This window comes from Armigeres subalbatus, chromosome 2 (genome assembly GCF_024139115.2).
Source record: "Armigeres subalbatus isolate Guangzhou_Male chromosome 2, GZ_Asu_2, whole genome shotgun sequence".
NCBI lineage: Eukaryota > Metazoa > Arthropoda > Insecta > Diptera > Culicidae > Armigeres > Armigeres subalbatus.
In genome coordinates this window covers 213,225,567-213,249,734 of record NC_085140.1, presented here as the reverse complement: position 1 = coordinate 213,249,734, position 24,168 = coordinate 213,225,567, and the positions used below count along the sequence as shown (strand labels likewise).

General features: G+C 40.5%; 1 protein-coding gene across 1 annotated transcript in view; it reads left to right on the top strand.

Annotated features, from left to right (window-relative positions):
* Window positions 1–24,168, top strand: part of LOC134211611 (uncharacterized) — a 220,307-nt gene that overhangs the window by 133,169 nt on the left and 62,970 nt on the right. The window contains exon 5 of the mRNA XM_062688666.1: window positions 1,128–1,238. Coding sequence (XP_062544650.1) covers window positions 1,128–1,238 — 111 coding nt within the window. The remainder of the gene's footprint in view (window positions 1–1,127; window positions 1,239–24,168) is intronic.

Sequence of the window (24,168 nt, the reverse complement as noted above, 5' to 3'; positions counted from 1 at the left end):
TTGTATACAAGACACGACCGCTTGACGTAAACTACGTAAAACCAAATATAGTACACTAAACCAATCATTCCGCTCTATATAGAAGAGAAGGAACCATCCCACCAATACTACTACCCAGCTTTAGCAGCCCCTCCCACTCTGTGAGGGAGGCTCTCACCCCACCCAATGCATACACTCCAGTTCAAGGTATTTTGCGGTATATTGACAAAAAAATGTTCTACAAATTATAGTGCAGCTTATTCCAATCAACTTTGCTATATAAACTTTTGTAGTGACTTTTAAGTTTACTTGTTTAAGGTCACTCCTCACGGAATCCAAGTGAAATAATAAAAATGACAGTTGTGCTTTGCTTCCGTATCGAGTGGTGTGCCCTCGAAAACGCGAACTTTAAACTTGGATTCCGTGAGGAGTGACCTTAAACCAATTTTACTTACTGGGATTAGGGTGTGACTTTTGGGGCTTTTCAAAACGCGTATTTTGCTATAACAACATCGTCTGTATCTTTTCTTGTTTTTTGAAAAAATATGGCATTAGTAAAATTGGCCAAACTTGAGATAAAAAATAACATATCTTCAATTTTTTGACAGAATATAAAATATAAGTTGCTCTTCCAAATACCGTGTAAATATATTTTATTGATTTGCCCCCGATATCAATTTTTGAAAAACATAATTTTGACAGAAAAATGATTTTAACTTTTGATCGGCAAAAGATGTTGAGCAAATTTATACATCAAAAGTTGCATTTTCTTAGCTCTAAAAGTCACCCGAAGACAACTTTTCTGAAAAAACGAAAACAAAAAATCCAAATATTTAAAAAAAAACGAAAATAAAAAAAATCCAAATCATCCTACAAAAAGGCACATCAGTATAGAACTCGCCTCACGATCCTCTGAACGTTTGCATTTGTCCACTATGCAGCTGAACTACGTTCAGCCTCGCTATAGACTCTGGCAGGATATGACCCTAGCCTTAGTAAGCCGGCAAACCCAGTCCGCATGATTATTTTTTGCCTTTTTCAATGCCCGAATTAAATGTTAGCAAACAATCTAGAATAACATAAAAACAAAATCGTTATTACATCATTGGCTCTAATATCCCACCTTCTCTTTTTCTTTTAATTTTCAGAATGCACCCTTGCACCATTTGTCAGCGGTTCAACATTGGAGAAAATTCCCTTCGTATTTCTGCCACACCGTGGTCAGATCGTTTACCCAAGCAAGGAGATCGGGTTTCCGGGTAAGTGTGTTATTCAAACAACTCAACCATCTGACCGTTGCAGTTTTGCAAGCACTTCAGTTTTCTGTTGGCAAGTGACACTGAAGTTTTTTCTGCAAACAATTATCCACCACACTTGAGGCCGATGAATACCGATGGTGGTCCGCTTATGTGATCTTGATTTGCAGACATGGGCCACCCAGCGAAAAATGGTTCATGTGTGATCTATGATTTTCTCGCACAATTTGTTGAAATGTCGATCCATTATTGGCCTTTAAGAATTACACGAAATAATAATAAAATAAAATAAAGTATCAACCATGTAATATTACTAAGTTCCTAAACATACCTCTCCTGAAATGACTAAGCTTAAATGTAACGTAAACTCAATTAATAATAAGTGGCATAATCATCGTTGCTTTGCATATTTTCTCACTTGTTCCGCAAAAGCAAAATGTGCAAATCAAAATCGGATGGTAGAGTACCTTATGCTAAACTCTTTATAATATGTTTACATCGGTTAAGTGCTATAAACAGCAACAACCGGCGTAAAATATGCACGGATTTTCCTCACGGATAAAGCAAACGCGGCAAGTGAAGTGGATGCACTTTTCGTTGTGCAAACACTACTCAAGAAAGGCAGTGCTTCTGCAGCTTTCAAGCGCAGTTTAGTCAAACTCCATGTGTCATAAATAACTCAACGACCTCATTTACATTTCTCCTACTGCGGGACACACAGTGCGCACAGCAGCAGAACGGTGAATCATGTTTTAGCATAATCCCTCCGAACCTTCAACCCAGAAGAGAGAATGTACCAACCTAGCGACCAATTGCAACATAATTGAATTATTCCAGCGCAGCATCATTGTAAAGCATCAATCATCGGGAAAATCAGTGAAGCGTGTCAGCACCTCCCAGCGTTTTTATCGCTGATTGCTAAACCCCACACTCGAACGCCCACTGCATCAGCGCGAGCAGGCACCACGTTGGCAATAAAAGCTCCGGGTTTTCATGGATACTCCCACTCCGGCAATACCTAAGTGAAAGATGCAGCGATCGATGATCGATGGTACGCCCAACGAGCAACGAAATTATTGCACGATGTGTGAAACAAAGTCAAAACGGCATCCTACTATGAGATGATGGCACGTAATAGCATCTGAATGGAGCTGAAAATCTAAACGAAACGAATTATAGCATCCTCATGGGAAAATCAATACCTAGTAAAATGCGAGGCAAAAATGTCCAAGTTGAGCAACAAGTTGAGATTTGTATGAACACTCCACAGGCGAGGAACTATTTAATCGTCTATGCCACTTTAGCTAATTCATCCAAATGCTTGGGTTCCTTTTGCTAAGACTTTAGGACAACCAAAAAAGAAATATTCACCGGAACATTAAACCTATTCTCCTTAACCCTCTTTATACTGACATTGCACTATTTAGTCTTCAACCATTAACCCATAGCGAAATTTACAAACAAAAATAATCATTTAATATTAATTCATTCGTGTATGATGTGGCTACCATGCATATTCTTATACCCACGGAAGTCGACAAAGTTTTCGATCACAGAGGACAACTTCAGCATTATCTGCCGAATATTGTATCCCTGCACTAACATAATTTTCAGCCCTCGGCTGACTCACCTCTGAATCGCAATGAAGATGACATATGTCAGACTTGGCTATTTTTAATTTATGCTTACAGCATCTTAGATATTATGTTTTCAAATCTATGCTCTCCGCCCATATTTAGTAGTTGCTATGACAACGGTAATCCAACTTTAAGTCATTTTTTTTAATTCCATTTATGCTATGTACATTTAAATTTCGACGGCTTACAAATACTTGATAGTTCAAATGTACATTTATGACAAAAAAAAAGGTGATTTGCTTTGGTATGTTGGATCCGTGTTTCTCTTGAACCGTATTTGATATTTTAGCTACTATTGCTATATTTTTATTAACACGTTTAGCTGAACAAGCTTGAGATCAAAGCCAATTGTCTGTCATTACTAAATGTCGAATAACAAAAAATACAGTAAATTTGTGTCAAACAAAAAATGATTATCATTACTACTATATGCAAGAAATTACCATTGCACCATTGACGCACAGATATTTCTACTGTCTGATATCGTAACACATTTGGATGTGGTCAAGAACGTTGACTGATACGAGATCTGGCGGAACTGATTCGATGTGATGGTTGTCGCGAAAAAGAATTCCTCTACAACATGTGCTGCATCACGCTCAATACGTTTAACGCACATATGTGTGCAGAAAAAGGGCTATTTATATCTAATAGCCGTGTCGTATGAAACCTGCTTTCGTTCCAAAAGCAATATTCAAATTCAGTTGCTGGAAATGAGAAGAGATACAATGATTGAAGCTGTATCGTATCGTAGTTGACAGAAATAAAAAAGCATCGCCAATTTGAAAAATCTGCTCATCAGCAATCAAGTATCCATCATACGCATACGCATACTTCATACACACCTCAACGAAAATTTGGGTCAAAATCGAGGTACATAATCTACCGACAATGCCATTTGATGGTATCACGTCTATTAGCAAAGTGGTTCGAAAAAATTTACCAAGTTCAAAGATGGAGACAATCGATACGTTCTTCACCGAACTCGTTTGAAAGATCAAGAGTGCTTTCAACTAGAAATTTCCACAAATGTAATGATTATGAAAGTAATCGTATTGATTCCAAAAATTCATTTGGCCCAGAAGAAATAAAAATCAGTCGAGTTTTTTTTTGTTTACTCATGCAAGAATTTGTATTATTGAGTCATAAGCGACCCCGAACTTCAATTATTTCGTTACATCTTGAAGCGCGGTCCGAGAAAGAAAAAAAATTGATTTTTCAAAACTGACCAATTCCTTCTAGACTTAACATCCATACAAAACCTTGATTTTAAATTGCAAAGTTTTGTACCAACGCGGCTTTTTAATTCAAACCCAAAGTTTGTATGGAGTTCTGGGAATGGTCAGTCTGGAAGAAGTTGATCGCTATCGAAAATTTCTAATTAATTACTTCACTGGCTTGTGCTTCAATTTGCAATAAAAAAAATAAACAAAGTTTGGGGTCCCTAATGAGCCAAGTAGAAGCATGTACGAGACATTGAAGACGGCCTCTCTGTTGAGGTCGATGTACTTATCTAACTTATCTTACACCCAAAACAAAAAGTTGTGACATTCTTTGCATTAAGCGTTTTGTATCAAATCTCGCAAGAAGAAGAAGATCAAATCTCGCATGGAAAACACTTAGAGAAAGTTATATTTTTTATGCCTGCTCATTGCATTAAGTCGGTTAATTTGGTTTCGATCAACACATCTAAACGACTCGCGTTGGTTCCTCCAGCAACAAGAATATGCATCGTGTACAGGAGTATAACTTCGACTCACACAATCTTCCCGACTCCGTTCAACTTGATGGCGGACAAGGACGCAGATAAGCATTGTGCCAATTCCACCAACATCATCCTTTGCTATCTCTATTACCCTTCTACTTGTGATTATATGATAATTATCACATTCACATAATACAGAACGAGGATTATAATAGTCTTGACTAGCGCGTCAGTCCAATAGCGCTAGGCTTGGTGGAGGGCTTAGGTTCAATTCTCGCCTTCGACCAAACATTTTTGAAAGCAAATAAGGTTGGCGAAATATATAAAGAATTGTTCCTCGACGGAAGTTTAAAAATAAATTCTATGTAGGCACGAACACATACAAGTTTTTTTTATCGTGGTCAGAGATCTAATGCGATGGCTTGCTATATTGACTCAATGCAATCTTTGCATGGGCCTCAGCTTAATGCAATATGTGCTTGGAATTCATGCAAGATTGTCATAAAATCATGCATTTGGTGGTTGGGTGGACAAGTGATTCAATATTGAATAAGAACCACATATACAGCGGCTTGCTTCAACAGTTCCAAATAGCTGTGCAGTCCATGAAAGTATGCACGCTGGGAGCAACTGATCTAGAACATCCTTTTCGGGAATATTTGTATCGTCAATCATATCTTTTGAACAGTTTAGCCCTGACGGGATGCTAACGCTTTAACCAGATGTAGATCATTTGTCATAAGACGAGTTTGTACCTTCCCATTTAATTCCACCACTTGATTGTACCTTGACAGATACGTATTTTGACCTAAAAATTTGCGCAGGGAAAACTGAATTGTAAATAATACCCTTAGACTCTGTAAGCCTTTATGGATATAAACAGTTAACTTCGATTCCATATCTGCTGTACTTTCCATAGAAGGCAGTTGAACAGTTGGTTAAATCTGGAAGACATGAAGCGGATTGGATCATGAAGTCCATATTCCGTATGGCGTTGTTCAAGCTGCAGAAAACCACGATGACGGAGACTTCTCTTGGGTGCGTAGATGTTCAAATGTCCCAATACTTCAACGCAGTCTATACACGCAAAAAAGCGTTCCCGAATTCGTGAACAAGCAAAAATACACCGTGATTTAATTCATGGATTCGGGAGCAACAGTCACGTTTTCCAGAAAACGTGACTGGGTTCCCGAATCCGTGGCTGTTGTTCACGAAAAAATACACCGTGAACTTGTTAGTTCACGAATTCATGAACGCTTTTTTTTGCGTGTACCACCCAGCAACAATTTTCCAGCACAGACCGCTTCACTAATATATTTTCTATCTTCTAATGTCTGCAGTGCCAGTAGCCTGCAACGATCTCCGTAGGGCGGTAGATTCTGCGGATCACGCCAAGGAAGAGTCCAAAGTGCTTGTCTGACAAACTTTCTTTGAATAGCCTCAAATCTTAAAATCTACGACGCCTGATATGGACGCCATGCAACGGAGCACGATTCCAGTATAGAGAGCACTAGTGCACAGTATAGGGGAGACTGGGTAGACTGGGTCCCCTTTTCTGATTTCCGATGTATCACAGCCAAAAGTGAATAAACATACGCGATTTCCACACAGACTATTTAAGAAATATAGTATTTAACTTTACTGATGTATGACAGTCCTTAAATTATTGTTGTTATTGATACACCATCGATTTTTTGGAGTGCTGTCAAAAATCGACTTTAGAAATATTCGGGGGAAATTGATTCCTCCCCAAGAACTTGCTTTGATAAAATTAGCAAGGTGCCCTTAGATTTTTTAAATATTTTTCCTTCAAAATACGCGGAATTTTCGAATTGCTGTGCGTATTCATGAACGATTTTTGTTATTGAATTCGATACCACATGTAATTTTCAAATTTGGGGAGACTTGATCACCTTTCTATGATATATACGCAATAAATAATTTTTCCTGTCTTCCCTTCAACAAATCTGTCAATTTAAAAAAAATAGATGCCTGAGAAAAGATTTACATTTTTTTTTATTTTTTCGCCAAATTTTTGTATGGGTGACTAATGGGGGATCAAGTGTTCTCATATTGAGGTAATAACTTCAAATCCAAATGCCCTAAAACTTTGATGGAGTGTTGAAATTTTCATAAGTACAGATCATTAAGCATATTTATGGCTCTGTGCTGTGAAAAAAAAAACGAAAGCATTTGGTCATTGTTATGAAAAGATGTTCAAATTTTGCGTGGCCAATAAAACAATATTTAGGAAGCCCAAAACATACAAACCGCCCTGCAGAATAAATAAGGTTGTCAATCCAAAAAATAACTCACCACATAAAGGTCATTTGTCTAGAAGATCTATACTAAAAAATATGCTAGAACAAAACTACTTTAGTTCTCGATAAAACAGGGGAAGATCAAGTCTCCCCACCTTCCCCTAATGACCGGAGACATAGAGGATCACGAAACTCGCTAATCAGTTTGAAAATAAAACACAGCTGCCTGTTGGCCTTGGATATCATGTTTTCATAGTGGAGTCGGTATGAGAAAGCTGGATCAAGGATGACTTCCAGGTCACGAATATGATCAGCGCGCTCAAGATGCTGATTCAATTGGCCGTACTTTCCGGTGAAATGTTATGACGTTACATTTTGCAATACAACAAAAACATTCAACAGTTCTTGTAGCAGATGGCAGTCTTGAACACTGTTGACCACAATGAAGATTTTCACGTCATCTGCAAAGAATAACCGACAGCCTGGGGGTAATAGCCTGGACAGTGTGTTTGATGAAGATTGAAAATAGCAGTGAACCTTGGTTGCCTTGGTTGCTCGCATGGCTGAATTGTTACTTGACATATGGACATCGAGTTCTGCAATACTTCCGTAAATAATTCGACCTAATGCGCTTGTTTATTAAACGAGAGGATCGTACTCCATGCCCCCAACAACAGGTTGGGTGGGCTAATATAGAATGCGAATCAATCGCACTCTGAGTACACGCGACCGCACACGTAAGGCAATCAAACTCATCAAATGCTTTAGCCAAGCAAGCCTTTGGCACAGCAGAGTGCGATTGATTCGCATTCTATATCAGTCCACCCAACCTGTTGTTGGGAGCATGGAGTGCGATCCTCTCGTTTAATAAACAATGTGCAGTCGCTTGACTGTGGATATACAACAGTAAAGCACATGTGGAGATTGGACAAATCAAGCATCCGAAAGATATTCAATTTGCAAAAAAGAGAGCTAACCGCGGTGGTGGTTGGTACTCGGATTCTGATGGCTTTTCCGCAAACGTGACGTGACCTTTAAGTGGTCTTGTTGTGTAGGGGTTATCACGCCTATATAGAGAGTAGGAGGTTGAGGGTTCGAGTCCCTCCAAGACACGTGGATTCTTTTTTGCAAATTTCATATCAATTTGTCCATTTCGAAACATGTGTTGTGCATATGCACAGCCAAGATATTTAACAAAAAAATGGTTTTCGTACGGCCGAGTTGCCGAATAATATGCAATTAATTTTAAAGTTATTTACCGAACAGATTTTTTTTATATCTTTATTAGACAGATTTGCAGCCCTAAGCAGTTGAGTTTTCGGTGAAATTTTACAGAAATCAGCGGTTCATTTTAAGTGTTGGCTCAGATCATCAATATTTGTATGATTTATTGAATTCAACGGGACAAAAATTATTAGTATTACACCACACTTCAATTCCATTCTTAGAAAACTCATTAGAAATAGCATAAATAAAACCTGATCGTTTTGTAAAATGTTACCATAAATCCATAGAACAGCTCGGGAACCCCCATAAAGAATAATTGATCTATAAAAATATAAAATTGCGCAATTTTTATCGTGATGATGATCCATGATTTTCTTCATTTAATCCATAATTTTAGTGATAAGATCCATTAGTTTGACCATATGATCCATAGATTTTAAAAATGTTATCAATAGGGCACTGCACGGACTGCTTTGTCTCTTTTTTGCTGCAAAGAAATCTGAAAACAACAAGGCCAGTAAACATCAAATTTCATGAAAAACGAAAGAGAAAGAGATTCTTCCATGCACTGCCCTATTATTATAGTTTTATTGGCCTTCTTTTCAAGCTTTCACACTCAAAATGAATCGCAGATTTCTGTGAAATTTCACCGAAATCTCAACAACAGAACTGTTCGGTGGATAATTTTACAGATGTTAGGTGGTTTTGACAGTTGGACGAAGGAAACATCGCTGAAAATTTGGTGAAATAATTACCGAACAATTCTGCTGTTGAGATTTCGGTGAATTGGATCAAAATCCACCGAAATAGGGATCGAAGTAAGCCGCGCTCGCGAGTGGTCGTGCTTTTTTTTCCTGCGTTGAAATTTATGTCATTTTTCTTTACGATTCGGCTGGCGGATTTGTGCGGATGTTAACATAATTAGTATTTTATAAGCTAAAGTCTTTGAAGTGTGGTGAACAGAAGGGATAATGAAAGAAGTATTACTGCATCCTTATATTGAGTTTGTGTGGAAGTGTCAAAGTTTTCAAGAAAATATCTTAGCTTAATAACTACCAATCTCAAGAAACCCATGAAAAAAGATAATTTAAGAGCTGCAATTTGCGCGATCTGGGAAGACGATTAGGTTCGGATCAAGGATGAACATGTGAAAATGGGATAGTTGAATCATGCTTCTGTCCGACAGTGGATATTCAATTAAATTCACTTACTCCACCGGACTTCTCTCCGGCTGTTACCTGCCGATTGCTTTGTGAGGATCAAGGGAAAGATGCTGGCACAAGACTAAATAATAAGATAAGTAACGAATTTCTTATATAAGTTACTTATGAATCTTTTAGGTACGTCACGTGGAAGCTACTCATTTTGAACTCACCCTTTGTGTGGCAAATTTTTCGAGATTTAGCACACTGTTTATTGATCGTTATTGGTCTTCATATCCTCACATATCCTCTTCGTCATACTATTCACAATTTACAATGCACTTTTATTTAAATAATATCCTGCCAACTGTATTCGACTATACCTTCTCGTTATTTTCAACGTGTGTATTTTTATATTCATCAATTTTTATTTAAAACGATAAACTAAATATTTGGTTATTTCAGTTATCATCTTTTAATCAATAATATTTGGTATTCTATATAATAAAAATGAGTTGAGGTTTCCTTCCTGACGATTTAACTCGCGAACGGGTTGACCGATTTGCAAGATTTTATTCTTAATCGATTCGTTCTGGGATCCGCAAGGTTTGTATATATAAACAGTTGGTGAACTTAACGGGGAAATGTAAAAAAAATCATTTGAATACAATTTTAGGTCAGCTGTTGAGGAAAACAAAACATTTGAATTTAACATTAGCACATGCGGGGAGGGGTTTTCTATATATGATTCTTCTCTTCTCGTTTCAGAGAGCGAGCAATGGCGCTTAAACCTAGGCTTATTAGCCAGGGCAAGTCTAATACCTTGTCCCATCCCAGGAAGTTAAACATCTAGGAAAACGGAATGACATAAATTTCTTAGCATGGTCACTCCCAACGTTTGAATAAACTTATCATATCATTTGCTTATGATGATATTCCAAAACTAAATTCCTACCAACCATCCAACTCCTTGACATCTGCGAGGGCGTCGTTGAGTCGCTGGCCTCTCACTAAGTAGATGTCATATCATCATTTCCTTCCCTTCCCTAGTAACGGAGAAGATGGGCGTGACCGGCAATGGTAGTTTTCATGCTTTATCATTTTGGACCTCCAATTGGGTTGCTATTAATTCCCAAATAGTAATCCATAAGCAGTTGGGGTAAGAAAGTTAAAGAATATACATGACAGCTACCAGTATGCAATCTACGAAATACTCCGTTACAACGCAACGCAACGCAACGCAACAAAAATTGGATCAAAATCCACCGAAATCTGTGAAATGATTTAAGTGTGTATGAATCATATTATAAAAATTATGGATCATATGAACAAAATTATTGTTTCTCTTGACCATGTATTAATTGCTAAATTCTGACCTAGTTGACTTGATAAAAAAAATCCGCTATTTTCCCGGAAAAAATCATAGGGTATTTTTTTCTTAAATAATTTTATTTGCTAATTATCTAATACATGCATTCATCTCTTAGACTAGGTGTTCCGTGTTTTCTTAACACTATCATTCTTATTTGCTATGTTACATTTTTAGTTATTATTAAAACATTTCGATTGCCTCTGGCAGTTCGGATTTTCTTCTGGTTGAGTAGAACCATGTAGGAATTGCAATGTTTTCAACTTAAACTAAACTTAACCTAATTTATACTAAGGGTACAAGGAGCAAATCGTTGTAATAGAAGATTGCAACGATTGTTATCCAAAATTAGAAATTATTTATATTATTTATACCACGGAGGCAACTTCAGAATCATTTTCAAAATTTTATTTCGAATGCTCTGAAGTGCCTTCTTTCTGGTATTGTAGCAACTAGGGTAAAAGACCCAATAGTGGAGGAACTAAGCACGTTCCACCACTGTTTCTTCGCTTACACCACATCTATATTTCATGTCGCTTACCTTAAGTACTTATTCAACAGCTCATCAATTATATTTTTTACGAAAAGTACTCCAAACGCTTCAGAAATCATTATTGTTACCTAAAATGATACCTCCAATTAGTGGTGCAGTGTTCCATTAGTTGCGGTATTTTTTAGTTTGTGTTCCTATAGCTACGAATCCCATTGTTTTCTTATGGGACTCGCAACTATTGGAACACTACCGCAACTATTGGTGCAAAGCCGAGAAAAAGATCTGGTAATTTAGTGATACTTTACCGATTTCGAGGGATTTTCTTATCTGTTTTCTTTTATTTCAGGTCAACAAATTGATAGACAATATGGGTTGCTGTGTTAAATACGTAGATTTTGTTAAAATAACACTACCGCAACTATAGGAACACCCACAACTATCGGATCTTTTGCCCTAGTCTAATTAGCACAGCACACAACATGGCTGGTCTAAAAATTTGTTTGTGAATCAAAAGTTTGTTCTTAATCATAGGATATTCATTCATGGTTTGAACTAGCGCAAAGGCGTACATGGTTTGAATTATTTTGAATACTTCGAAATTAGCATCTGGTACAAGATAAACCTGAAACAGATTAGGATTTTAACTATCTGTCATTGTAGACAACTGAACTGGGGAGAGACTGGGCACATACTGGTATGAATGCAGCTATGTTTAAAACGCTGACAGTTAAATTTCTGAAATATGCTTAACATAATAATAATAGTCTCAAAAGCTCGGGTGGCGGTGTTCTCCTGGCGGTAAATTCTCGTTACACTTCTAAAATCATTTCCCCACCCAGTTGAACTGAAATTGAACAAGTGTGGATAGCTGTATTATTCACGGACTGGACGTTATATGTATGCTGCGTTTATTTTCCACCTGACCGTGTCAATGATGCTGAGCTAATTAACGCCCACTTAGATTCGCTCACCTGGATATTTAGCACTATGAATATCAAGGATAATGTTGGCGATAGAAGTACGCTTCTAGAGGTTGTGAAGACTTTATTGTAAGACTTACAATTTCCTAGAATAGTGTGATTACTTTTAGATTTATAAATGTATTAAACAGTACGATGTCACTTACTGTAGTAGCTCTTCGTATCACACAACAATATAATTCCAATCACAACCTTCGATTTCGAAATGGAACCGTAGACACCTTTCAGTTTTTAATTGGTTTGATTAGTCCAAGTATTCTTAGTTAGGCTAGATATAGATATTTCAGTTACCTCTTATTTCCTTGTATATATAAGATAAAGAAATTCAGGTTATTTTTTTCTATGCTCTCTAGTTTAGTCGTTTGTCCTATTTTAGGTAAATTTAGGGTAATTAATTCAATTTGCAGCACTTTAGTTTAATAATTCATACCCAGTAGTAGTGGGAACTACAAGTAAACGACAAAAAATCTAGAATTCAAGAAATAAATTGCTCAATAACAAAAACGATTCACACATGGATTCAACTGATCTAACTTTCTAATTCCCCAACTCATTCTCTCGATGGTGACAGTTCAGCAGCCCGAGCATTTTTCAATCCTCTTCGCAGTCATTGGGTGTAGCCAAGCGTTAGGCAGTCCTCTTGTTAGTCGTTAGGTGTGGCTGAAATCTGCGATTGATTAGACCAGGGGCGTAGTGAGATCGCTAGTTGACGTTGCGCATTTAACACTCCACCCATCAATACGCCGAAGATTCGTCTGAAGTGTATTCTCTGCAATGCCAACGTCAAACACTGCGAGCCTCACTGATGGTCGCTCGTATATCCCAGTGGAGGTTTGCACCGTAGCCCATCGAACCTGACCGTCCGCAGCTACCTTGGTGGCAATCACTCTTCCCTTTGGCCAGTAGTTGCGTGGAAACTTTGAGTCAGCTATAACAACGATGTCGTTGACTTCAACAGGCTTCACTCTCGCGAACCATTTCGCTCTACGGGTTAATGATGGAAGGTAGTCGTGCAGCCATTGCCTCCAGAACTGATTCGCCATGCTCTAAGATATGCGCCAATACTGCTTCAGTTGATCAGGTTTGTCATCGAAGGTTGTCCACGGAAGAGCCCACTTCATGATCCCATGATGAAGTGGTTGGGAGTCAGCACGGGAGACGAGTCATCGTCGAGAGGGATCTCTGTCAAAGGTCTCGAATTCACAATGTACTCCACCTCTATCAGAGCACTCCGCAAGGCCTCATCTGATGGCAAACGACTTGTTTGGATTCTTCCTAAGTTTTGCTTGACTGTACGAATCAGCCTCTCCCAAGCTCCACCCATATGTGGAGATAGGGGTGGGTTAAAGCTCCATGTTGTGTGCGGTGAAGTGAATGCTGCGACGATTGCGTTTTGGTTCAATTCTTCAATGGCCTTCAACAGTTCTTTGTTGGCTCCCACGAAGTTTGTGCCACGATCGCTATAGATGGCAAAAGGTATGCCTCTTCTATTTATCACGTTGCGTAGGGCCATAATACACGAGTCAGTTGTAAGTGAGTGTGCTATTTCCAAGTGTATGGCACGTACGGTAAGACATGTCGCCAGGACCCCCCAGCGTTTCTCCACTCGACGGCCAACGGATACCATCATTGGCCCGAAATAATCCACCCCCATGTGGCTGAACGGCCGACTGTAGGCTGCGAGGCGTGACGGTGGCAAGTCAGCCATTAGCGGTGGTTGCGGACGAGCTCTTTCGTTCTTGCAAACTTGGCAGTTATTCCGGATCGATTTGTAAACGGCTTTTACTCTTGGGATGTAGTATCGTTGCTTCAGTTCATTTATAACGATCTCATGGTTCTGATGAAGGAATCTACGGTGGACATCTAGCACAACGAGCTTGGTGATGCCGTGTTCACGAGGAAGAATAATAGGGTTGGCGGTGTTCCTGTCGATGTATTGGCAAGCATTGGTTCTCCCACGAATCCTCAAGATTCCTCTTTCGTCGACGAAGGGGCAGAGACGAAATAGAGGACTGCTTTTAGGTAGTTGCTTTTCTGGTTGTCTTCGAAGATCAGAAGAAGTTGCAGACAGGACGGCTATCTCTTCTCCGTAGATACTTCTTTGGGCTACTTGGAACAGATAACATTCAGCTGTGATTAGCTCACTACGAGTAAGTGGTCCGTATGCTTTAGGAGTATTCCGTATTTTCTCTCGCATATTCTTGATGGATCTGAAGACGTATGCCGTAGTCCTCAGCAAAGGAAACCACTGGCTGAATTTGTTAACTACGATAATCGGTTCGTGAACCTGAAAGTGGAGGTGTAGATGTGAACGAAGCTCTGTGTTGATTACAGCAATAGAGTGCGTATTTGCTGGCCATTTCTCCTCAGGATGTTTTAGAAAATCAGGTCCACGGAACCAGCGACTCCTCGAACAGAGATCGGGCATGCTTTTCCACTTGGTCCCGTCGTCCGCCGAGTTTAATTTTGTCGGAACCCATCGCCATTCCCGTAGTTCTGTTGTTTCTAAAATTTCGCTGACCCGCACTCCAACATACTGACTGTAGCGACGATGATCTGAGTGTAGCCAGCACATAACATCCCTGGAGTCTGTCCAGAAAACGCGCTTATGAATCATAATCGAAAGAGATCCCAAGATTGTGTCTGCCAGTCTTACTCCAATAACAGCAGCTTGAAGTTCAGAGCGTGGTATTGACAGAAATTTTAGAGGCGCGACTCTTGTTTTTGCTCCGGCTAATGCAATGTCCACGTTGTCTCCCTCTTGAAAGCGTAGATATACCACAGCTGCAAAACCATTTTCGCTGGCATCAACGAAAGTATGCATTTGTACGACAGTAGCTCCTCCTATAGATGTCAGGTTCCGGTAGCAGCGAGGAATCTTGATATCCGATACCCGAGGAAGAACCTTCAGCCACAGTAGCCATTTCTCATAATGGGAATCGTGGATCTCCTCGTCCCAATCCACGGAGGCTCGCCAGATCTCCTGCAGTAGACTTCGAAGAAACATTAGGAAATGACTGATTAATCCAATTGGGTCAAAGACCATCATCAGGGTTCTTAATACTTCACGCTTTGTCGGTCGTTTGCAACCAGACAGCAGTTCAGCATTGTGGCGTGAAGACAGTTTATATGTGAAGCAGTCCGCCGTAGTATCCCACCACAATCCGAGCACCTTCTCAGTAATCTCTGTCTCTCCGATGCTCAAGTTTTTTACCTCGATTTCTCTCCCTCCGAGTGCGGCAGATACCGCTGGTGAGTTGGATACCCAGTTTCGCATCTCGAAGCCTGCTGCTTGGTGAATCATTTTTACGTCTGCGGCCAGCTGAACAACTTCCTCTTCCGTTTCGGAACTGATCAGCATGTCGTCCACGTAGTGCTGATGGACGATAGCTTCAACCGCATCCGGATATTCTTGCTCATATTGCTTCGCGTGGGTGTTCTTCACATATTGAGCTGTGCTTGGAGAGCAACAGGCTCCGAAAGACATCACCTGCATGACGTATGTGCTGGGAGCTACGTCAGAAGCTTTTTCCTTCCAGAGGAAACGTAGGCAGTGCTGATCTGCTTCTCTCATTAGTACTTGATGGTACATTTCTCTGATGTCTCCTGAGACCGCTACACGAAACTCACGGAACCGTACTAGGACCGAAAGAAGAGAGGTCAGCATGTCAGGCCCTTTTAGGAGTACTGAATTCAGAGACACTCCATGAGAGGTGGCTGCCGCATCCCACACCAGTCTGATTTTATTGGGTTTGTTAGGATTAACTACTGCGAACATCGGAAGGTGCCACACACGATTGCGCGTAAGTGCCATCTCCTTCTCGGTGAGTTTTCTGACGTATTTTTTGGCCACATATTCATTGACTTTCGCTTCTAGCGCCTGTGCAAAATCAGGGTTCTTTTGCATTCGTCGTTCAAGACATTCCCAGCGTCTTAGAGCCATCGATCTGCTTTCCGGGAGTCTTACATTGTCGTATCGCCATAAAAGGCCGGACTCGTATCGTCCGTTCGCGCGTTTAGTTAACGTTTGCAGCAATTCTTTCGCTTTCTGGTCATCGGTTGACAGCATCAGCTTAAAAGGCTTGCTAATGCCGAGGCTTTCAAGCGAGAAATACTGCTTCATGGCCTTGTGCAACTCTTCATTTGATCTGACTTCACATTCACATATTTGGACGCAGTGATGGTTAGTATGACCGACGTCATTTCTTGTCGTAGAACAGCATCCATACACACTCCACCCTAGGCGTTGTTTTACCGCTATTGGCTCGTTTAGCTTTCCTTCACGGCATTTTTTCACGTTGCCCAAGCTTGCGTAATCTAATCCAATTAGGAGACGTGGACTGACTTCCCGATAAGATTCAACCGGCAATCCTTTCAGATGTTGGAACCTTTTCTCTAATTCGGCCATTTGCAACGTCTGTGGACGAAGTTGTAGGCTTTTCACAGTATGTATCTCGCAGAGATTGAACTTTTTGCTGGGATTTGTGACACTAGAAATCTGGAAGCTGACCTTTTGAGAATAGTTTTCTGTTCTGTTCGTGCCTCCAGTCCATCGCAGACAAAGCGAACTTGTAGGACCTTGAACTCCTAATTCATCCGCCAGGCTTTGCTCCATTAGAGTTAATTCTGAGCCGTCGTCGATGAAGGCAAAGGTGCGCACCGTCTTTGACTGACTATGAATGAGAACTGGTACAAAACTGAACAGAGTTTCAGACTGCCCCTGATGTACGTTACAGTTAGTGTTAGTACCTTGATTCCCTTGAACGTGTTGGGATATTGCTAGCCCGGAGGACTTCGTTGACGATTGTCTACCCTCATCGTGAAGAAGTGGATGGTGCAGGTAGGTACATCCGTTGGTACCACACACGTTTTTCTGTTTGCATGGGCCGTTATGCCTCCGTAGGCACTTTCGACATATTCTAAACTCTCGCACTACCGCCCATCTGGAATCGTAGCCAAGCTCCTGGAACCGTTTGCAATGCGATAGAGTCGAACAGCGTTCTTTGCAGGCCACGCATTCTTTGCCAATATTTTTTGAAGGCATTTTGTTGATTGTAGCGGCTTTCGACGATCTCACTGACGAAAGATTATTCTCTTCTGAATGAACGTTCAGAAAACCATCCCTTTTTGAAGCTCTAGGGCGAACCTCACTTCCTGCGGAAAATGACACGACGCTGGCATCCTCGGCCACGGAGCGTAGCCATAAACTAAAATCCAAAAGGTTGGGCGACGGATTGTCACGAGTGTTCTTTGCCCAATCCAGTTTTAACATCGGCGGTAGCCTTTCCACCAGCTCGTACCTCAATGAAGCGTTATACATGAAATCCCCAATCTCACAGGCTTCTACTGTTGCAACTAGGTTTTCTACACTGAGTGCAAACTGGATCACAGTATCCAGCTTTTCGATGCACGGTGACGGTAATAATCGAACCTTCTTGACGATAGCCTGAATGATGACTTCCGGACGTCCGTAAAGCATCTTGAGAGTGGTTATAACTCCCTGTACATTAGATGGATGAAGCATACGGCACTTCACTGCTTCCAACGCATTTCCCTTGAGACACTTCCGTAACCTAAGCATATTTTCCTCGTTAGAGAAACCGCAAAGCTGAGTTGACGAGTTAAACATCGAGAAAAAGAGTGGCCACTCTTCTGGGCTTCCGGCAAAGTCTGGTAAATCTTTTGATACAGCCTGTCTAGCTGCTAGCTGGCTTCGATTCAATGCGTAATTTCCATCTTCATTGTGGATCAAGTTTGCCGGGGGTATACTGCGTTGCTGCAAACGAGAGGTTGGGGTAGAACCTTGTCCAGGAATAAAATCTAAGCCATCAATGAATGTTCCTGCCCCTCCGTGGTTTCGTGGAATGCCCAGACGAGGACTAGAACGTTGTGGTTGTCGTGTATCAACTTCATGTTCTGCATGCAACACATACGGTGCAACGTAACGATTGGTATCATCACACTGCACTGTAGGAGATACCGTCATTCCTGACCGCTGCCTCAATATTTCGGAAATCCTAACTCGTTGTCCTGCGTTTCTTCTGGGGTCAATCGATGTACGATCATCATGGAGAATATTCATGTTTGAATGCGAGGTGGAAGGGTTGTTTGCTGCAGGGTGAGCTGGCCAACGACTTACATCTTGTAGCTTGTTGATTAGCGTTTCGATATCAGGATCTTCATTGGTGTACCTATTATCCGCTTCCGAGGCCAGAACTCTGGATCCTTGCGCTCTCAGCGAGCCGCGCTGTTCACGAATTTTGACCGGGGGGTTCTCCGATTCGGCATCTACGAGACCGGAGTCGTCACCGCATTTTTCCGTGTCTTCCATCCATTGCTGTACCTTTTCCACGTTCTCCAACAACGAATCCGGATTGCTGACTTGCGATGATGTTTCACTCTCGAGCTCCTGTAGTAAGCTATACTTCTGCTCCAAATACTGCAATTGACACTTTCTCTCTTCCTCGAGTTTCTTCAGCTGTAGTTCAATTTTCCTGTTTCCGCTACGCCTACTTGATTTTCCACCAGATTTTTCTGATGCTGTGACGTTGGGGGGTGGATTTTGATGCTGTTTACTATGGCTGGTTTCTTGGATCACTGGGGCACTACTTTCAGCTGGAGTCGCTCGGGGAATTTTCATTTTGAACACACTTGCACAACCTGGGCACGAGCAACTTATGTCTTCGACTGATTGACTCACTTCAACACATATGAAATGGTACCAGGAATCACATTTATCGCACTGTACCATAGCGAGATTATCGAGTTCGTTGCAAAATCCGCAACTACAACAGACTCGGTTTACGTGAAAGCGGCGCGGGGATTTCGTCTGACAGAGAGAGGCTTTGAACGCAGAGGGGGATTGTTTCTTATTCGTACTTGTACTAATCTCGCTGGGTTTTTGCTCTTCGGTGCACAGGTTTGTGCTTTAGTGGATTTTGGAATAGCACCTTTCGCAGTACTCACCGTTTCGGTAACGTTTACCTGGTTGTTGAGAGCGGACACAACTTTAACCGCCGACTGAGTCCCGTTTTGGGTTTGGACTACCTTTTCCGGTATTACCGCATCTGCCTGAGCTTCAAGAACGAACTGTGCGATATTCTCCATCTTCCTCGTCGTCTCCGAAGGATTTGTTATCCCCGGATGGTTTGTTTTGTTTGTGACCACTCCACCTGTCGTGCTGTAAGCTGGTGCTACCGTTCGTTGCGTACGGGAACCACAGCTCGACTGCTTACTCGCCATTCCACTCTTATACAGAAATTGTAAATTTGTTGGCGATAGAAGTACGCTTCTAGAGGTTGTGAAGACTTTATTGTAAGACTTACAATTTCCTAGAATAGTGTGATTACTTTTAGATTTATAAATGTATTAAACAGTACGATGTCACTTACTGTAGTAGCTCTTCGTATCACACAACAATATAATTCCAATCACAACCTTCGATTTCGAAATGGAACCGTAGACACCTTTCTGTTTTTAATTGGTTTGATTAGTCCAAGTATTCTTAGTTAGGCTAGATATAGATATTTCAGTTACCTCTTATTTTTATGTATATATAAGATAAAGAAATTCAGGTTATTTTTCTCTATGCTCTCTAGTTTAGTCGTCTGTCCTATTTTAGGTAAATTTAGGGTAATTAATTCAATTTGTAGCACTTTAGTTTAATAATTCATACCCAGTAGTAGTGGGAACTACAAGTAAACGACAAAAAATCTAGAATTCAAGAAATAAATTGCTCAATAGCAAAAACGATTCACACATGGATTCAACTGATCTAACTTTCTAATTCCCCAACTCATTCTCTCGATGGTGACAGTTCAGCAGCCCGAGCATTTTTCAATCCTCTTCGCAGTCATTGGGTGTAGCCAAGCGTTAGGCAGTCCTCTTGTTAGTCGTTAGGTGTGGCTGAAATCTGCGATTGATTAGACCAGGGGCGTAGTGAGATCGCTAGTTGACGTTGCGCATTTAACAGATAATATAATTATTCTCGGTGACTATAATATCCCTTCTGTACGATGGATGCATAACAACTCTGGCTACTCACACCCTGCATGTAGTGGATCTATTATCAGTGACGTTTCATGCAAGCTGCTGGATGCATACAGTACTGCTGGGTTAGTTCAAGTGAGCAATGTTGTTAACAGTAATGGTCGCATGCTGGACTTAGCGTTTGTCAGTAAAGAGCTCTTGCACCTTATCGATTTATCAGAGGCACCGGCTCCGTTAGTGAAAAATTGTAGACATCATCTTGCCCTCCAAATGTCTGTTCATGCCTTGGTTCGTTTCACGAACACAATAGCTGAAGAAGTCTATTACGATTATAAGAAAGCCAACTATCAATCAATGAATCAGTTTCTGGTGTGCATTAACTGGAATGAGCTACTATCCACTCATGATGTAAATAACGATCAGTACGTTCCTAAGAAGACTGTAACGGATCCCAAACATCCGGTTTGGTCCAATGCCGTGCTGAAAAAGCTTAAAGCAAACAAAAGGCAGGCTCTGACGCAATATTCGAAACATCGAACGAACCGAAACAAGCGCGTGTACTTTGCGATCAATAAAAGGTACAAGAATCTCAACAAAAAGCTTTACTATGCTCATCAATCTGAAATCCAGCGGAAACTTAAATCGAACCCCAAGAAGTTTTGGCAGCATGTAAAGTGTAAACGAACAGCGCAAAGAGACGACTACAATGACTAACAATAGCTAGGAGGCGTCATCAATAGAAGGTATTGCTGAACTATTCCGTTCGCAGTTTCGTAGCGTCTTTTCCGATGAACAGCTGTCCGATGGCGACGTGCTTCATGCAGCTTCAAACGTTTCTCCGTATCCAGCTTGTGACGAAATGGCTTCGATATCAGTTCAGCAGCTTGAATCAATCGGAAAATGTTTGAAATTATCAACGAATCCTGGCCCTGATGGAATCCCTTCCATTATACTCCGGAATTGCATTTCATCTATCTCGCAACCTCTAGCTAATATTTTCAACCAATCAATCAGGTATGGTATTTTTCCTGATATCTGGAAGAAATCATACATTTTCCCAGTCTTCAAGAAAGGGAACAGAAGGATTGTTTCAAATTACCGGGGAATTGCTTCTTTAAGCGCAGCATCGAAGCTTTTTGAAAAGATGAAACACAGCTGCTCCAGCTCAATATCTGAACATCAACACGGATTTACTTCGAAGCGATCAACAGTCACCAATCTGGTTCTCTATACAACTTCGATTATTCATGAAATGGAACATGGTCACCAAACGGATGCGATATACACCGATTTCTCCGCCGCATTCGACAAAATCAATCATCAAATAGCCGTCGCAAAACTTTCCCGCCTAGGATTCAATGGTAGCTTCATCAAATGGATAGAATCTTATCTCACCGGCCGAAAAATGTCAGTGAAAATTGGGGCGCACTGCTCAACTCCATTCAATGTCACATCCGGCGTTCCACAAGGAAGTCACCTAGGGCCATTCATATTCCTGTTGTATCTCAACGACGTGAACCAACTTTTAAAGTGTTATAAACTGTCGTTTGCTGATGACTTTAAACTATATTTCACCATAAAACTCGCAGCCGATGCTGATTTTCTTCAAAATCAATTCAACATTTTTGCTGAATGGTGCGATGCTAATCGTATGATACTGAACCCGTCAAAATGTTCAGTGATAACATTTACACGCAGTCGAAGTCCGATACTTCACAATTACTTTCTGCATGAAGCATCATTGAAAAGAGAAACGGTGGTAAAAGATCTGGGAATCATACTGGATTCAAAGATCATATTTCATATGCGACCTCTAAAGCATCGGCCAATCTCGGTTTCATCTTCCGTATTGCAAAATCATTCAAAGATGTTTATTGCCTGAAGGCGTTATATTGTTCATTGGTTCGATCAATACTCGAATATGGGTCGGTAGTATGGTCTTCATTTTACCAGAATGGTTGTATGAGGATCGAAGCTGTGCAGAAAAAAATTGTAAGGTATGCCTTGCGATTATTGCCTTGGAACGACCCAGACAATCTGCCGCCCTACGAGGATCGGTGCCAGTTGATCAATCTGGATCTCCTTGGAGTGCGCAGGAACGTATCTAAAGCAATGTTTGTTTCTGATCTTCTGGCTAGCCGAATAGACTGTGCGGGGGTACTGAGCCAGATCAACATCAACATCCGACGAAGAATATTTAGGAGTAATGAATTTCTGCGCATACCGGCTACAAGGACTAACTATGGCTTTAACTCTCCTCTATTGAGCATGTGTCGAATTTTTAATAAGTGTTTCAATGTCTTTGATTTTAATTTGTCTAGGAATACTATCAAGAAAAATGTTTTGCGTTTACTGTCTCGTGGTTGATTATTATGTTTTGTTAAGTATATTTCGGTGTATTTAGATATAAGGTAAATCTGTCATTAGGAATGTATTATTCTGTTGGTAGAAAAGATGAGAAGGTTTTGCGCTCTCTTGAGTAAGAGTTTACAATATTCAACTCAAGAGAGCTTTTCCCTGCTCCTAAATAAATAAATAAACATAGAAAAGTGTTATCTCTATCGCCCACCATACTGACACAGACAGTCATGGTTTCTGATGCGTTGACCGACCTCCTGCTGCTCTGTCTTCAACACTTAGATGGTGTTCGTTGTAAAATGAAAAGCAATATTATCGATTTATCGCCGTTTAGATTTGATTACTAGCTGTCTATAATGTAATTTTACTGTGCGTTTCGCTTCTATTGATTAAGCTATTATTCTTCTGATTGAACGTCGGCTCAAAAAAATAGAAGATTTGTGATATCCTCAAGTACTGAGATATTGATCACTTATATGACGTGAAGCAAACCCGTGAAATAAAGGTAAAAACCGCCTTTCAACTTTCCGTCTTCTCAAAACAAGCAATACTTGTTTCCTGATACTGCATTGTTCCAACGGATCAGCAGTTCACTTTAACACTCCGTCTACGGGATCTGGTCTCAATTATTCGACACGCCATAGGCCCAACGATTAGATGGCGACTGCGATGCTCAAAAACCCATAAAATTACACATGTCAAACCGTCCGTGCTATTTATGGCACGGCTCTATCCCGTGCTCCGGTCGTGAGCCATATCTGGCAGCTAGCCTAGGGTCGTCCAACATTTCTTCCACGACACGAAGCGCGCGCGACCGTTGCATGATCATTATTATTAGTAACATTATTATTATTCTCCATTACAGTATTCCAGCTTCACCTGCAGCTGTGTTATTATTTTATTAGTCGCCCCCGTCGCATATCTTAGCATTGACGGGCAGCTCTTTCGGCTTTACTTGTCTCACCACGATGAGGCACTTTAGCCGCGCACAAGTCATTTCCCTGATCATCATCGACCTCATAACAAGTCTGTCAACGCAACAATTGCCGATAAACTTGACATTACATTATTCAGATACTTTAAATAATGTTGGAATATAACAGTAGTATCGTCAAGGTAGATTGGAAAATAACGGAGTAAGGTACCACATTGCAAATATTTTGCTCTTCATTAATTTCATCTCAATCGGTTGTAATTAGCCTAATACTGACCCTAAAAGTGTGAAAACTATACACATTTAAGAGCACAGCCAGGTGCAAACAGTTACATATCAACATTCCTCCCATTTCTCCAGCAATGAACAGCAATTTTCAAGCGCCCCTGGAAAAGATTTGGTGCTTAGCACTCCAAGTGAGGCCCCCAAGTGGAGTATAGCAACACAGCAGATGTAGCTCCTCACTGTTCATTGTGTCACACAGAGGCGGACCTTCTAAAAAACCTGGATAGAAACAATAGAATAGCATCCTGTTTTTTTTTTGTAGGAGGAATCAAGTCTCGAGATACTCATCAAACTTCATATATATACTATGATGCTTCAAATCGAATAAATTTCTGTAGTTGTATAAGAATTAAATTCTATGTACAGAAAAATAATATACTATTGAATACGTAAGCTGTCCAAAAACTATAGACATTTTAAGAATAGGGTAAATGACCAATAGTGGACCTAGTAGTGGAATTTTGCACTTCCTGCCAAAAGGCGAGGAAATTTCCAACATTTTATTTTCGCTTGATATCTAATATCAAAGTCTGAATCTCCCCTGCACGATACA